Consider the following 18,795-nt stretch of genomic DNA (forward strand, 5'->3'; position numbering starts at 1 on the left):
ACTAAAATTTCAAAAATAAATTTCAGATAACTAGAAGTTACATGAGAGTATTGATGCAAAATGTTGCTTCAATTCTCTAATCTCTGATGGTGCCAACCCGCAAAGTTCCTTGGAGATGGATGTAGTTCTTGACATTTGTCAATCTCAAATTCAACTTCCTCTCTGAAAGAAGTCTAGGAATTTCATCGGAGAAGATATTAGAAAATTCATAATGTTCTTAACGTCGATTAATTCATTCGATATGTCCATTGCATAGATGAGGTACTCCCCCTCTTTTTTATAAGGCACATTGTGCTTTCAAAGCAGATACTAGCGACATTACAAATAGAGCCCCTTCACCGTAAAAAAATCAACCCTCGCTCATTGTCTTCCAATTGAAATTGTACAAGTCGTTGATAGCTATTTACTGTTGCTTTATACTTGGTGATCAATAGGTCGATTCTCATGTTACAATCAAAATCCTACATGACAAAAATTATCAGATTTGTTGACAACGAGTTACCTTCAAAATCTAGAAGGCATTTTAATGATAAGCGTTTAGCGAGGACATCTAAGCTCAAAAGTCGAAACTACAGACGTTGAAATGTATAATGACATGCACGACATCTTATATACTTCTTAAAAAATCGAGTGCTATAAATGAGTGCTCTGCGCCACTGTGAATTTTATAAGAATACCACATAAAAGAAGTATATATACTTGTGACGAGTATTTCATTTTCTTCCTCAGCTTGCTCTTGGTTTAAAGAAAACACTTAACCTTGGACTCGTGGGTGTTTTTGAGATCCCTGAGATGTCCATACACGAAGGGAACATTGACCAAGAAAACCTCTTTGTTTCATAATGCCCTCAGACTGTCTCCCACTGTAAGATCCCATCATCGAGCCTTCGATCGGCTCCACTTTGGTTATCCAGGTTAGGACAGTCTCTCCTCATGTGAACAAATACTCCACGGTTAAAACAAGTACATGTCGTCTGTCGATATTTATCAGTCCGATGATTTCCCTCACAATGACCACACCGTTGTTTTTCCATACCAAATTGGTGTACTTCTCTAGAAATTTAGGATGAGGAAGAAGACACCGACTTCTTAAAGGAATCCTTGGCAACGGCGGAGCCATGATTTCTGGTCTATCCGGGCTAAAATTTTAAACTCTCGAATCTTTCAATATTTTGAATTGAGGCTAACACCAAATTAATCCAAAATTTTTCAAAATTTCTATATACAAAAATTTGAAAAAATTTCGGGCTGTGGCTCTTGGTCCCAATGAGCTAGAACTCGTACTGGTCTGCATGGCTTTTCTCCTAGAGATACTGATATCAGCTTGTCGGCATTGGTTAATCGGTCCCTAATGTTCCTAGATAGTCGAATGTTCTTGCTTGATTATCAAAAACTCCATTCCCTTTGCTTGACGGAGATATGGTGGAACGTGATGATTTATAAAAGGCTTACTGAAATGCTCTCATAATACCCATCCCTGTTGTTGGAATAGAATGACAGACGTGAATTTTCACAACTTTCGAGCTTTTCTTTGAATCATAAAGTCGAATATACCTCCATCTTCTCATCCTCATCATAATGCAAGACTCGAAAACATTGCTCCATTCGCTCTACCCGAGCCTCAGCTGTAGAGCCACTCTCTTCCCCTGTCAGTGGAGAAGGTCCAATCTTCATGAATTCTATAATATTGATGTGCTCTCTTCGTCATGCACCTTTCGTGATGGTCTCTATGGCGCATTTTGCCATGACCCCCTGTGACGAAAAGCCCGACCTGCCTTGTCGCCATAACCTCCGTGTACAACATTGTCATGACTGCTATCTTCTTCTGACATCTGAAAGGAACCAAAAGAGAACAATGCCCCCAAAAAATATTTGCATGCACCGATACCATGTCAATGTAGAGCCCTTGCCTAAGCTGCTACAAAACAGATAATAATTGCATGCACAATTCATTTATACTCAAAATCGAATAACATCGTAAATGATCCAAAATACATGATAATCCAAATAACAAATAGTAAACCTAGCTCCAATGGATCACAACTAGTGTATGATCTCGTCTAACCACTGCCCTATATGTCTGAACCATTCAAATTGAGACCTTAATTTCCCATTGAATGAGTTATCCAAAATAAAAACAAGGACGTAATTAGCAACAAGTTGTCCAATATGTAAACATACGAGTATATATAAGAGATCAGAAGGTTAAGTGCATTCGGAAGGTCCGATCACATTGCAACTTGTGATTGCTCTTATTCGTCTTATTCAGATAGGGAAATCAAAAGGTCCGATTGGAGTTTGGTAGATCCGAAATGTTCTTCGGTGGTTCCCGTCCTATAGATACATAATAATCGAATTTGCTTAATTAATACTCTATCTGTCCCATATATATTATTTTTTTTTTATTTTTCACATAGATTAAGAAAAAGTTATTGGAAAATTAAATTTTATGCAGACTTTCTATTTTATCCCTATTCAATGTATTAAAAAAATAATTGCACAATTTTCTAGGTATAGTTAATAGAGGTATATTAGTAAAAAAATGTAAAAAAAATATTACTATATATGGTATATGACTATATATTTGAGACAAACAAAAAAGAAAATGTGGACAATATAATTGGGACGGAGGGAGTACATCTTAGGAAGCTATAATTTTTAAAAAAAAAACGCTTAATAATTTCAAAATTTTAAGTGCTTTTATTTTTAAGAAAAGAAGTAGTTTTGATGTTTGCATAAATGTTGAAAAATTTTTTTATTTAAATTTTTAAATAGAAGTAGAAGCAGAAGTCAAAATGCCCAAAATTCTAATTTTTTAAAAAGAATTTTTTTAAATGTTTTTTTAAAACATTTTGTTAACCACACTTAAATTTTTTTTTTCTTAGTTGGCTTCTCTAACCAAACACACCCTTAATCATGATTAAATAATACTTTATTTCATTTTTTTTTAAAAAGTACTTTATTCCAAATAGAACTTGGGTCATTAACTCATTATAGGTTTTAACCCAAATAAACATAATCCTATGTTCCTATCCCTAAAAGTTTTAAGTTTTTTTAATAAGTTGCAAAATTATATAACTTGCATAAGCATTTTAATGTATAGAATTGTTCTCTAATCACTATATCTCGTGATTAAATAATATTCATTCAACTTTTATCATTGGTCAATTGTTATTTTCATTGGTCATTGGTCAATTGTTATTTTTATTTTGAATGACAATATTCATGTATTAATTCATAGATTAGTTTTGTTAAAAAAATTTCATGGTTTAGTTAGGTTTGATTTGAAATTTCATAAAACTGATATGCTATAGTTTGGTTCGAATTTAATATAAAGCCAAACTAAACCGCCGTTGAACAACTGTGCGTAGTCATTACGCTAAATTCTCTTTTCAGAATTTTCAAAAAACAATTTGTTATTTCCGTTATATTTAATAGTTACCAAACAAAATCAAATGTAATTAGTGGAAAAATATCATTGTAAAATATTATCAAGCTAAATCGTAAATTAATTTTAAAAATATATTTTCCATAATTATTTTAAGAAAAACGGACTTCGCGTTAAATTGTCAAATTCATTACCGAATTTAAATTTTCTAGTTTACTTATCGTTAATCTATTTTACTTTGAGATATTATCAAATTATAAATCTCAAACTATAAATATACAATTTAATTAATCTTCGATAAATTATCTTTTAGAATATAATGAAAGACTCTTCACACTCATGTGGTCTCTGGACAAGATTATAGAATGATTGAATCTTCGTTAATTTACAAAGTTGATACTTAAATAATAATTTAAATTAGTTGTTCAAAATTATACAATTAGAAAATTTTTAAATCGTTGTAATCGAAACATATAAAACACGAGTAATCATGCACGCTACAAGCTCTTCCACTACAAAAAAAAACGCGGTGTTTAGCGACAAGTTAATAAAATTTGTTCTTAATATTAGCGACGCATATTAAAAAACGTCGCTATTAGCGACTAACTTTAAGTAGAACGTCGTTAATTACAACAAGTGTATATTTAACGACATTTTTTCAAATTAGTCGCTGGAAGTAGCGACTAAAATTACAATAAATGTCGCTAATAGTAAAGGCGACGATCACAATCGATGAAGTTCGTCGCTGTTAGCGACGCAATTAACAAATCATCGTTACTAGCGACAGACGGTTCAACTGTCGCTAATAGCGACTTTAGTATTAACATCGTCGCTATTAGCGACAACATTATTCATGTGTCGTTAATATTAAGGACGAAATTTAAAGGTTCGTTGCTGTTAACGACGCATTTAATAAATCGTCGTTATTAGCGACGGACAAAAACACGTCGCTAATAGCAATGTTACCCCTAAATTCGTCGCTATTAGCGACGATGAGTTTCTTAAAACATCGCAATTAGTGACAAAATTAAATAAAAACGTCGCTAACTCTAATATATTTATCTCAAGCAACCCTATCCGCCACACTTTTTCCCCTTCTTCCATTTTCTTCTTCTCCCACGCCAACACATTTCCCTTTGCCGCCTTTCACCGCCCAACGCCCGGCTGCTCGTCGTCGCCCCAAGTCCCGCCGCTCGTCGCCGCCCTGCTCATCCATTTTCAGGTATAACATATATATATATATATGTATATATTTGTAAATGTATAAAAATATTTTGAATGATTTGAAAATCTTTGAATGTGTTTGTAATGGGTAAATTTGACTTACGAAGGCTTCCTCGCCCTCCGCCCGCCGCACCGGACTTCATATACAAAGGTATATAATAGATATATATATATATATGTATGTATAATTTATTGAGAATGTTTAATTAGTTTTATTGTTATTACTGGGTTTTAGTGAAAATGTAGCATGTGTTTGCATATTGTTGTGTTTTAGCATGTTAAGCATGTTTAGCATGTATAAGTTAGTATATATGTTTAATTAGTTAGATTGTTATTGTTTGTGTTTTAGCATGTTAAGCATGTTTAGCATGTATAAGTTAGTATATATGTTTAATTAGTTAGATTGTTATTGTTTGGTTTTAGCATGTTTGCATATTATTGAATGACTTATTAAAATAATTAATAAACGTGTAAGTATAATACTAATTTTTTTAAAAATTTAGTATTATATGAAATAATATATATTTATATTTATATTAATATATATATATATATATATATAATTAATTTCTATTAAGTTAAAATAATGATTTCAAATTTAAATATTATTATATTAATGATAAAATTATATTATTTAACAATTTCTTATTATTTTGACTTTAAAAAAATTACATATAGTTGAAGGACAACTTTTTGAGATGTTGAATTTCGATTAAATTTATAAAATTATGGTTGTATGATTTTTTTTAAAGTAGCCAAAAAATAATAATATAGGGGTTTTATCTGTAAATTCTTCATCATTAATTATTATTCTAAAATGAAAAAAATATGTATCAATCTATATAATAATACAAAATTTTAAAGTAAATTTTTTTTAAACAAATACCATAAATTGTTTTTGTTGCTAAAAATTAATCCCACAATAATGGTGATGTGGATTCCACGGCAGATGATCCAATTTCGTTTAGTTTCAATTTAATTGTTGTGTTTTATAATGTTTTGTTTATTTATATCTCATGATTTCAATCTGTTTATTATAATTATTAAAAATTAATAGATTCATGGTTAAAATTTAATTTTTTAATTATATTTTAAATTAAAAATATAATTGTTTGTCATGAGAGTTATATTCAATTTTGTTTTTGAATAGGGATTTTGAATTTTATGGCGGATACTAGCCGTGATTGGATGTACAATCGTTTACACAATGGTTACATAAGAAATGAGTTTTTTGTTGGTGTCGATTCATTCGTAGAATTTGCTAAAAGACATTCTCGTTGTTTGTCGGATGGTGAAATGCGTTGTCCATGCAACCTTAATAAATGCAGAAACAAACAGTATTTAGATGAGAATACAGTTAAAGTCCATTTAGGGCACCATGGATTTGTACCTGGATATCATCATTGGATACACCACGGCGAAGAATATATCCGTCCGTCACTTCCATATGTGAATTTCTCTGAAGTTCCTTCCCACAAAAATTTGAATCGTGATGCTGAAAATGTGTTTCGTGCTGTAACTCAAAACATTCCCCATTCATCAATTGGTGATACTAATTATTACCATGAAGGTCCTTCCTCCTCCTATCAAACTGTAGACGAACACACCAGTATGAACTTCAATGATAATATGAATTCGGCAACACCTGATACAGCAGAAATTCCAAACGAATATGCCAAAAATCTTTTCGATAAGCTGAAATCGGCTGAGTCAGAAATATGGGCAGGAAATCCTCACGGGATAACTCAACTCTCATTAATTTCTGAAATCCTTCAAATGAAAGCACAATGGAATATGTCTGAAAGTAATGTGGATCAAATGTGTCAGTTAATGGCGAAGCTATGTCCCAAGAAAATAATGTGCCCGATAGTTTTTACAGCACCAAAAAATTAATTAGTGAGTTAGGGTTGCCTGTTGAGAAGATTGATTCCTGTCAAAATAACTGTATGATTTGCTGGGGAGCTGATTCGAATCTCGTAGAGTGTAAGGTTTGCCAACATCCCAGACATAAACCGCAGAGGAGTAAAAAGAGAAGGGGTAGCAAGCTCATTCCTTTAAAGCGAATGTATTATTTTCCTTTAACGCCTCGCTTGCAAAGGTTGTATGCCTCTGATAAAACTGCATCACATATGAGTTGGCATTCTACCCATGTGCAAGAAAGTGACTTGATGACACATCCTTCTGATTCATTAGCGTGGAAACATTTTGATCAAACCAACCCATCATTTGCAATGGAGAGCAGGAATGTGCGATTAGGACTGTCTACAGATGGATTCCAGCCCTTTGGTCAGTCTGGGCAACAATACTCATCGTGGCCAGTTATATTAACTCCATACAACTTGCCTCCATGGATGTGCATGAAGGACGAGTACATGTTTCTGACTGTTATTGTTCCATGTCCTTCCAATCCTAAGGACAAGTTGGATGTTTTCCTCCAACCGTTGGTAGCAGAGCTTAAAGATTTGTGGTACAATGGAGCTGTGACTTACGACGTTCATTCTAAAACAAATTTCACAATGAGAGCGGCCTTGATGTGGACGATCAGTGATTTTCCTGCTTATGCTATGCTGTCTGGTTGGAGTACAGCAGGCAAACTAGCTTGTCCATATTGTATGGACTCTTCTGAGGCATTCTCGTTGCCTTACAGTGGTAAAACTTCTTGGTTCGATAACCATAGGAAATTTCTACCGATGGATCATCCACTACGTCGAAACAGACAGTTGTTTTTAAGTGGTCGAAGAGTTACACATTCAGCACCACCAATTAAAACAGGCGAGCAATGATTTCAAATAAATGTAACAAATCAATTAATGATCAATTAATTGAAAAGACAATCAATACTAGAAAAAACAATTAATCTAGGAAAATTCAATCCAATAAAATCAAAAGTTGTAGAAGAGTCTATACCAGGCTACGTCAACCTCTAGACTAAGAAAATTTAGTTTATACTCAAATTTTGAAAAAAATCATGTTCAAAAATCTAAACATCAATTCAATAATAATAAGTTCAAAAGGAAGAAAACAAATCCGAATATTCGATGTCATGTCCGGTCGATCGATTTATGATCGCTCTTTACGCTTTGTTCTTGATTCGATGGACTAAGAATACATACTTTCTTAATTTTTTTGTTTTTTCCCCACAACACGCAGCACAAACTACCTATGATTATCTCTGAGCCAAGCACACTGCATCTGCATGGCGCTTAATCGTAATTTTAGTGATTGGAATATGTATATTAATTTGAAAGATATGGAAGGAGCAATTAATAAATGAAACTATCATCCAGAGTTTAAGTTCTCATCAAGAAAGAGAGGACAATAAATTACTACGAGTATAAGAAATAGTGGATTGAAAACGAAGACGAACAATGACCCCCTCATCTTCAAGCACGACATCACCAAACCCCAAATTGTTCCAGATCCCATGTTTCCATACAAACAAACAAACATTGTATGATATACTAATTAATTTTTTATGTTAATTAGTATTCCAAATAAATTTTTCATGTCTTTACTTTATATAAAGATATGCACAACATTAATTACAATTTTAATTGCACAATTGTAGATGTTGAGCAATGAATGACATCACTACATTTGATCTCATTGAACAATGAACAATGTATTCGTATTTTATATTTGTCAAAACAGTGCACATGATAATAGATGACCAACACGAATAGAATTAGACAAAAATTCATACGACAATAAAAAGCATCATTAGGACTATAATGTGTACGCACCAAATCATGACATATTCGTGTGTGCACAAAAATGAGTCTTTCATTACAAATTCCCTATCTTCTTGTGCCACAAATGTCCGATATTGTTCCAAATATATTTTGAATTATTCCAAATCGGACCAATTTCACATTTCATTCGCAAAATCATCAAACTCTTGTAATACTAAATTAATGATTATTTTTTAAATGCAAGACACATAAAATCAAAATATATAATGCAATCTTCGGTCAGAAATTTTTAAATGTACTAAATTTTTTTAAGATTAAAAAAAAAACAATTTCATTAGAAAATGATATTAAAACTAAGATAGGCCATACCACGATAAGTATAAAGATTTTTTTGCAAAAGTGAACTAGCTGGGCCTTTTTTCTTTTGCACAACTGATGAGTAAGTTTAAATACACTTGTTTGAGGTTTTGTAACCTTCGCCTCTAAATCTGCTTCTTCATTCTTTTCCTTCAAAACACGAGTTATTTCAGTGTTCGGTACAAAATTTGGTGCCACGGCTATGATGCCACCGGCTCAACCATTATGATAGCCCTTTACGCTTTGTTCCTCACTCAATAGAGTAAGAATACATACTTTCTTGAGTTTTTGCATTTTTTCCCGCGCAACACGTAGTACAAACTAATTATAATTATCGTCGAGCCAAGCACACTACATGTGCATGGCGATTGATCGTCATTTTTTTGATTGGAATATGTATATTAAACTTGGAAGGGATGGAATGAGCAATTAATAAATGAAATTACCATCCTAAATTTAAGTTCTCGTAAAGAATGAGAAAGCAGAAAATTGCTACGAGTACAAGCAACAGTTGATTGAAAACGGAGACGAACAATGTCTCCCTCATCTTGAAGCACGACATCACCAAACCCCACACTGTTCCAGATCCCACGTTTCCCTACAAAAAAACAAACATCGTATGATATATTAATTAAATTTTTTATGTTAACTAGTATTCCAGATTAATTTTAATTGTCTTTACTGTGACGCCCGGGGCTGAAGAGGCAGGGAGTGATCGCCGGTGTCAAGAGGTTGCACGAATAATGAGCGGTTCCTGGTAGGCTTCTAGGCGGAGGGAGACATGAATGAACCGATCCCGTGCCAGAATGAGAGGGGATTCTGAGACTGTGTAGGTATGAGACTACATAGTTGAGGAGGGCTTAAAAGATTTCATATGTACTGCTCATATTAAGAAGATGCATCTTCTTTTCGGAAGCTCATCACATAAGAACTCCAAAGTTAAGCGTGCTTGACTTGGGGAAATTATAGGATGGGTGACCCCCTGGGAAGTTTTCCGGGGTGCGTGTGAGTGAGGACATAAGCACGCTGAAAAGACCTGTCTTGATACAATGGGTCGTTACAAATGGTATCAAAGCCGACCTCTCTTAGTACGGTATGGTTCGGGGACGAACCAAGCGGAAGCTGGTGGGTATGTGACGCCCGGGGCCAAGAAGTTGCACGAACAATGAGCGGCTCCTGGTAGGCTTCTAGGCGGAGGAAGACATGAATGAACCGATCCCGTGCCGGAATGAGAGGGGATTCTGAGACTGTGTAGGTATGGGATTACATAGTTGAGGAGGGTTTAAAAGATTTCATATGTACTGCTCATATTAAGAAGGTGCATCTTCTTTTCGGAAGCTCATCACATAAGAACTCCAAAGTTAAGCGTGCTTGACTTGGGGAAATTATAGGATGGGTGACCCCGTGGAAAGTTTTCCAGGGTGCGTGTGAGTGAGGACATAAGCACGCTGAAAAGACCTGTCTTGATACAATGGGTCATTACATTTACTATATATAAAGAAATGTACAACATATTAATTACAATTTTAATTGCACAATTGCAGACGTTGAGCAATAAAAGATATCACTACATTTGATTTCATTAAATAAAAAACAATGCATTCATTTTTTATATTTGTCAAAACAGTGCACATGACATTAGATGACCAACAATAATGGAATTGTGCAAAAATTCATACGACAATAAATTTCATCATAAATACTATAATGTGTGTTATGCATCAAATCAAAACATATTCGTGTGTGCACAAAGAATGAGTTTTTCATTCCAAATTTCTTATCTATTTGTGTCACAAATGTGTAATATTGTTCCAAATATATTTGAAATTATTTCAAATCGAAACAATTCACATTTCGTTAGCAAAAACATCAAACTCTTGTAATACTAAATTATTGATAAATTATTTTAATGTATGACACATAAATCCAAAATACAGAATTCCATCTTCGGTCAAAACCATTAAAATTTACTAAATTTTTTTAAGCTAAAAAAGACCAATTTCATTTGAAAATAATATTAAAACAAAGATAAACCATCCTCAGGATGATTATAAAGATTTTTTTTTAAAAAAGTGAACAAGCTAGGTATTTTCTTTTGGCACGATTGATGAGTAAGTTCAAGAAATACTTGTTTGAGGTTCTGAGACCTTCGCCTCTAAATCTTCTTCTTCACCCTCTTCCTCCGAAACTCGCGTGATTTCAGTTTTCGGTACAAAATTTGGCGCCACAACCATGATGCCGCCAGCGCCAATATTATGATCGCCCTTTACGCTTTGTTCCTCGTTTGATAGAGTAAAAATACATACTTTATTGATTTTTTTTATTATTATTCCCCCACAACACGTAGTATAAACTAACAATGATTATCGCCGAGCCAAACACAATGCATATGTGATGGGCTTGATGGCTATTAATCGTAATTTTTGTGATTGGAATATGTATATTAAACTTGAAAGGGATGGAAGGAGCAATTGATAAATGAAATTACCATCCTAAGTGTAAGTTCTCGTCAAGAAAGAGACAGAAAGAAGTTGCTACGAGTCTAAGCAACAGTGGATTGAAAGCGGAGACTTACAATGACCCCCTCATCTTCAAGCATGACATGGCCAAAACTCACATTGTTCCAGATCTCACGTTTCCCTACAAACAAAAAACATCGTACGATATATTAATTAAATTTTTATGTTAATTAGTATTCCATATTAATTTTTCATGTCTTTACTATATATAAAAAAATGCACAACATTAATTATAATTTTAATTGCACAATTGTAGATGTTGAGCAATGAATGATATCATGACTACATTTTTTTTTCCCGAAACCCGCCTGTTGTGGCGGAGGATAAGGCGGATATAACTACATTTGATCTTATTGAATAATGAACAATGTATATATCTTCTACATTATATTTGTCAAAATAGTGCACATGACATTAGATGAACAACACTGATAGAATTGTGCGAAAATTCATACAACAATAAAAATCATCATAAACACTATAATGTGTGTTATGTATCAAATCAAAATATATTCGTGCGTGCACAAATAATGAGTGTTTCATTCAAAATTCCTTATCTGTAGTGTTACAAATGTTCGAGATTGTTTCAAATATATTTAAAATTATTCCAAATCGGACCTATTTCACATTTCGTTCGCCAAATCATCAAAATATTGTAAGACTAAATTAAATATTATTATTTTAATGCAAGACATGTAAAACCAAAATACAGATTGCAATCTTCAGTCAGAAACCTTAAAATGTACTAAATTTTTTTTAGATTGAAAAAAAAATTAATTTGAAAATGATATTTATAACTAAGATAGGCCATCCTCATGATGATTATAAAGATTTAAAAAAAAAACGATAACTAACAAGGCATTTTCTTTTGGCACGATTAATGATTACGTTCAAGATACACTTATTCGAGGTTCTGATACCATCGCCTCTAGATCTGCTTCTTCATATTCTTCCTCTGAAACTCGCGTGATTTCATTGCCCGGTACAAAATTTGGCGCAATCATGATGGTTGCCCTTTACGCATTGTTCCTCACTCGATCGAGTAAGAATACATATTTTTTTGATTTTTTTTGCTTTTACCCCACAACATGCGGTACAAACAAACTATGATTATCGCGGAGCCAAGCGCACTGCATGTGCATGAAGATTAATCGTAATTTTTGTGATTGGAATATGTATATTCAAATTGAAAAGGGATGGAAGGGGCAATTGATAAATTAAATTACTATCCTAAGGGTAAATTAATTCTCGTCAGGGAAAAGAGAGCAAGAAATTTATACGAGTACATGCAACAGTGGTTTAAAAACAGAGACGAACAACGGCCTCATCATCTTCAATCACGACATCAGCAAAACCCATATTGTTCCAGATCCCACGTTTTCCTACAAACAAACAAACATTGTATGATATATTAATTAAATTGTTTTTATTAATTAGTATTCCAGATTAATTTTTCATGTCTTTACTATATATATATAAAGAAATGCACAATATTAATTACAATTTTAATTGCATAATTGTAGATGTTGAGCAATGAATGATATCACTACATGATTTGATATCATTCAGTAATGAACAATGCATTCTTCTTGTATATTTTTCAAAATAGTGTACATGAAATTATATGACAAACACTAATGGCGAAAATTCATATGACAATAAAAATCAATATAAACACTATAATGTATGTTATGCACCAAATCATAACATATTTTGTGTGCACAAAGGATGAGTTTTTCATTTCAAATTCCCTATCTCCTTTTGTCACAAATGTTCGAGATTGTTTGAAATTTAATTGGAATTATTCCAAATAGGATCAATTTCACATTTCGTTCGCCAAATCATCAAACTCTTGTAAGAAATTATTATTTCAATGCAAGACACATAAAACCAAAATACAGAATGCAATCTCCGGTTAAAAACTTTAAAACATACTACATTTTTTTAAGATTGAAAAAAACCAAATTTCATTAGAAAATTATATTTAAAACTAAGATAGACCATCCTCACGATGATTATACATATTTTTTAAAAAATGAACTAGCTACGCATTTTCTTTTGGCACGATTGATGAGTAAGTTCAAGATACACTTGTTTGAGGTTCTGAGACAATCGCCTCTAAATCTGCTTCTTCATCATCTTCCTTCGAAACTCACGTGATTTCAGTGCCCAGAACAAAATTTGGCGCCACGGGCTTGATGCCGTCGGCGCCACCATTATGATCGTCCTTTACGCTTTTTTCCTCACTCGATGTAGTAAGAATATAATACATATTTTCTTTATTTTTTTGCTTTTCCCCCCACAACATGCAGTACAAAATACCTATGATTATCACGGATCCAAGAGCACTTTTGAACCTTTTCTGAATTTCATATCCTTCTTCACCTTCAACGATTTTTTCTTGTTCATAGCGTATGTGTCTTTATTCAATTGAAAGATTTTCTTCGCTTCATTGGTGATAGTGTGCATTGTGAAAATTTTAACCGGAGACCACTGTTTTACTCTTGTCCAAGATGAAGTTGTTTGAGCGTGGGAAAATAACCATATTCTCAAACCCTTTTTAATTCAAAACTAAGTAAAGAGTATCATGCAGTTTCAACTAAATTTGAGGGTGATTTTGTAACAAATGACAGAATTCTTCCAGGAACTGAGAAAACATAAATGCTGACTTGAGGACTGACAACAAAATTTTATTTTCCATTGGAGATTTATCGATCATTTTCTCAAAAATTATGTCAATTACCTGACGAAAAATAAAATTTGATCATTATGAAAGTAAGGGGCAAAAATGTCCTGATAAACAAATAAACCTTCTTTAATTACCTCAATTTAATTGACCAATTTCATATTTCGTTCGCCAAATCATCAAACTCTTGTAAGACTAAATTAATGGTTATTATTTTAATGTACGACACAAGAAACCAAAATACAGAATGCAATCTTCAGTCACAAACTTTAAAATGTACCTAATTTTTTTAAGATTGAAAAGAAAAACAAATTTCATTAGAAAATGGTATTTAAAACTAAGATAGACCATCCTCACTATGATTATGAAGATTTTTTTTTTTTTTTAAAAAAGGTGAACTAGGTGGGCATGTTCTTTTGGCATGACTATGAGTAAGTTCAAGATATGCTTGTTTGAGGTTCTGAGACCTTTGCCTCTAAATCTGCTTCTTCATCCTCTTCTTCCGAAACTCGCATGATTTCGGTGCTCGGTACAAAATTTGGCGCCACGGCCATGATGCCGCCGGCGGCAACATTATGATCGCTCTTTACGCTTTGTTCTTCACTCGATGGAGCAAGTCTACACACTTTCTTGATTTCTTTGCTTTTCCCCCACAACACGACGTACAAACCACCTATGATTATCGCGGCGCCAAGCACACTGCATGTGCATGACGATTAATCGTAATTTTTGTAATTGAAATATGTATATTAAACTTGAAAAAGATGGAAGGAGCAATTAATAAATGAAATTACCTTCCTAAGTGTAAGTTTTCGCCGAGAAAGAGAGAGCAAGAAATTGCTACAAGTACAAGCGACAGTGGATTGAAAACGGAGACGAACAATGGTCCCCTCATCTTCAAGCACGACATCGTCAAAACCCACATTATTCCAGATCCAACGATTCCCTACAAACAAACAAACATCATATGATATATTAATTAAAATTTATATGTTTCTTAGTACTCCATGTTAATTTTTCATGTCTTATGTACAACATTAATTACCATGTAAACTACGATTAGGAGCCTGAGGTTCCATCCGAGTTTCCATTGGCTCCAATCCTTTTCCGAAGAGAATGCATAAACCACAGCTTGAATCGATCCCACCACCGAAATCAGAGCCGTGCTTGAATAATGGCAAGGGTACTTCTCACTGACTTTAGCCTGCAGTCGAAACCGAGTTTTATAACTTATTTTGTTCGATAACTCGTGAGCGACTAGCATTGCTTGCAGTTCGAGTCATCGTTCCAATATATATTTTTCGAAATTTACCTGAATAATCAATGCAAACGAGTAAGAGACGCAGCAGGCGATGGCGAGCACAAGGCCTATGATGTTATTAATGGACTTTTGGTGGGCTGCTGCCACGTGGCCGTCTGCATGTTGATTTGTAGGAAGAAGGTGAACATGGGTTGACCAAAGTTTGACTTCCAAGCCTTTGTAAAAAGTCAAAAGCATAGCTCCTCCTATACTCAGAAATGTCCCCATCACCTTTGCTTTCCCTGCCATCGTCGTCCACCCCAATTTCTCCATCCTAAATAATCAAACCATATATATTTATATATATTTTGTTCACATGCATAAAAGTATTTTTTAGGAAATTTATATGATGAAAACATAACTTGTCACAAGAAACCTATAGAACCTAAAAATGTAAGAAAAAAATAATCCCCACAAACAATTCGATGGTTTTAAAATAGAAAAATGGGAGAATTGGGTCAATGGTGATATACAAATTTCAATTTGGAAAAAAATTCTCTCATTCATCAAAATAAGCACCATCTAATAGCATATGTCACATGTTGTGTTTCTTTCTTCTTCTTCTTCTTTTTTAGTCAAATAAAACTATAAATAATACAAAATTTGATCAAAGTTACTTTTAAAAACTTCATCTTGAATCATTGATACAATAAATCATCAAAAAACAATTATCAAACCACAACCTATCTTTTGGGTTCCTTGAATGAGTAAAATTTATATTTTAGTACCTATAATATGTTTACATCTTTGCATATTAGGTTTGATTTTGTATATTATAAAATTTCAGTTATTCAATAATTTTAATTATTTTTCATCCCAAGTGCTAATGTGTTATTGTACACATCAACACCACTTCAAGGAAAAGATTAAAACTGACCAAGAAAAACATAAATAATATTGCATATCATGAAGATTGGATTAATGTGGCCATATAGGGAGAAAATTACAGAGAGTCAAATATATTTGACTAAAATACAATTTTCTGTTTATAACAAAAATAATTTAAAAAAAGCTTAATTCTATCAACTGTTTTGTCACCTATCGTGACAAACATCACGATGACTCAAAAAAAATTTAACGAAAAAGAAAATTAAAGAAACCCGCGACTAATTTCATGATAAATTGAACTAATTAATTACTTCACAACAATAATTACCCGCATGTATATTTTGAGATGATAAATGTGCGTTTGTGTATATATTATATATATTTTGCTGGTGTGAATTAAAAATTTATTGTAAAAAAAATAAATTAAAATTGATTAATTACCTAAAAAGAATTGCTAAAACAAAGGTGACAGCGGGCATGAGGTTAGACGTAGCTGCGGCAAACGTGACGGTTGTCAGTGCTAAGCTCTCCGCGTATAAATTTTGTGCCATTGATCCCCTGCATCATAATATATATATATATATATATATATATATATATATATATATATTCAAAGATTTAATATTATAATTAAAAAATACTATTAATTAATTTTCGCCTTTAAAAATAAAAGTAAAACAAATGAAAACAACATATAATGTACGCACTCACCCAAACAACGCAGAAAGAAATATTTGAAAGGCAATTTTCCACGTCAATTTCGGCCTCTTTTTCCTGCAAATTATATATGCATTAATATTTCAATCTCAAAATCACAAAAGCAAATTCTACACATCCCTCTCTCTCTCTTTATATATGTATATATACACACACAGTGTGTGCCGTTTGACAAATGAAATTAAATGAAAAAAAAAAAAGAAAAAAAGATTAAGTATGTGGATATCAGGGTGTTCTTGTGGTAATTAATTAAAGAACCCGTGCTTCAATCAATGTGAGCCCCAACTATATATTTCTTTTAATTCCCGTGTGAGAAAATTAGTTTGCATTAATTTGGATCGATCCCTAAAGCTAATTTCTTCCCATGACGACAGAAGATGAAAAAAAAAATTCTTAATTTCCACCCTTTAAAACTCGAAAATTATAATTAAATAAATTGATTTTCTTGAATTAATTCGTTAAAAATATAATATATATACAACCAAGAAAGAAAGAAAGCAAGCACCTTTCGACGACAAGGGCAATGGGAACAACAGTAACGGCGGCGAAGATGAGACGGTAGGCGACGAGAACTCGCATGCTCATGCCGTCGTTGGCCGCCAATTTGTAGAACACGTTGACTCCCGTCACCGCAATCTGCACTATCACCATCATAATCGTGGGTTTCAGGCCATGTATGGCATCACAAAATCTCCCCATTCCCGGATCCAACCCTCGTCGCAACATCAATATTCCAGGAATCTGCATGTACTTGTATATATATATATATATATACGCTTTGATCTTGATATATATATATCAAAACGTACTTGTAGAGAGAGGGAATGAGTGAGAATTAAAAGTACATCATGTAATTTGGAGGGTTTTGTGTCAAAATGGTTGCATGGTGATATATATATATGGCGCGTGGTTCGATATTCATTCATTGTTTCTTTTTTGGAAAAAAGAAAAAGAAACCATTCATTAAAATGTATATTGACAAAATTGAAATAATTATAATATTAAAGTAATTGTTTTTGTAAGATGGGGATTAAGAAAACGAGGGTTTTTGCTATTTTCCCACGTCATAATTAAGAAAGAGTATCAGAAATTGTTACTAGTACTCATTTATTAAGGCTCGCAACGGTGGAGATAGACACGTGGTGAATATATTTCTTGCCTTTTCCACAGGCGTCTTCGCTTTGCCTAGCTAGCTTCTGCGGGACCCCCCCTCCTTTTCTTGTTACAACAATTTAGTTTGCATGCCATTTATTAATATTCATAATATATATATATATATATATATATATATATATATATATTCTACCGATGCTAGCATATGCTATATTTGACAATTCTTTGCATCTCGCGTACAAAAAATTTGAGCCCACTTTGGGACACTATTGGAGTAGTATTGACAAATCCGTGTTTATAAATAAATTTATTGTGATCAGATGATCTCATAGACCGAGATTGGTTGATCCGATCCAAAACTCGACTGAGTGATTAGACGGTCACACGTACATGAGTTGTTCTTGTTATGGAAGCAACATATAATCCACATTTTCATTTTGTTTTCTTAATTTGGTCCACTGATATTTTTCGTTTTCGTTTTCGCTCGACCAATTATTCGAAGTTTGTTTTTTCGTCATTAGTTACGTACTTTTTGCCGATATGACATAATAAGGTAGTGTTTGAAAGTGCTTTTATGAAGCAATTTTTGTTAAAAAAAAACTAAAAAATGCTTTCTAGAAGCTCTTCAAAACACTACCTAAATACCGATGTAAAATAATGAATTGTTAACGTCCTAACTCTTATCGGAAATCACTGACATGTCTAGAGTCACATCGATAATTGGATTTTTTTTTTTTAAAAAAGCATGAATCAAAACTTAATGCACCCCAAAACCAATTTTTGAATACTTAAGTGGGGTGAAAATAAAAAAGAAACAAGTTAAATGGGGGACAAAATAGTTATTTTCCCGTATGTAATTAATCTTCTGTTAATCTGAAGTGAGCTGCCTATGATTTAGAATTTAGTAACTAATTGTGTTTGAATAATTTTACATTCAATATATATATGTAATGAAATCTCTCAGCAAAGGG

The 18,795-nt window shown here is 33.0% G+C and overlaps 1 protein-coding gene across 1 annotated transcript; it reads right to left on the minus strand.

Annotated features, from left to right (window-relative positions):
* Positions 1 to 14,303: 14,303 nt before the first annotated feature.
* LOC140860581 (WAT1-related protein At1g68170-like) lies at positions 14,304 to 17,410 on the minus strand. Its single transcript, XM_073263582.1, has 7 exons — positions 17,217 to 17,410; positions 16,706 to 16,768; positions 16,436 to 16,552; positions 15,179 to 15,440; positions 14,912 to 15,070; positions 14,661 to 14,812; positions 14,304 to 14,565 (listed from the first exon to the last, which is right to left on the minus strand). The coding sequence occupies exons 1-7, from the start codon at positions 17,408 to 17,410 to the stop codon at positions 14,304 to 14,306; spliced, it is 1,209 nt and encodes a 402-aa protein (XP_073119683.1).
* Between the last annotated feature and the right edge of the window lie 1,385 nt (positions 17,411 to 18,795).

This window comes from Henckelia pumila, chromosome 4 (assembly GCF_033568475.1).
Source record: "Henckelia pumila isolate YLH828 chromosome 4, ASM3356847v2, whole genome shotgun sequence".
In the NCBI taxonomy this organism is placed as follows: domain Eukaryota; kingdom Viridiplantae; phylum Streptophyta; class Magnoliopsida; order Lamiales; family Gesneriaceae; genus Henckelia; species Henckelia pumila.

What these genes read in the sequence shown, in the direction of transcription:
- LOC140860581 (XM_073263582.1), bottom strand. Translation starts at nt 17,410, where the DNA reads ATGGGGAGATTTTGTGATGCCATACATGGCCTGAAACCCACGATTATG. An exon ending in ATTGCCCTTGTCGTCGAAAG is followed by an intron (nt 16,769 to 17,216) that starts GTGCTTGCTTTC and finishes TATAATTTGCAG; the next exon opens with GAAAAAGAGGCCGAAATTGA. An exon ending in TCCTAATCGTAGTTTACATG is followed by an intron (nt 14,813 to 14,911) that starts GTAATTAATGTT and finishes GTTTGTTTGTAG; the next exon opens with GGAATCGTTGGATCTGGAAT.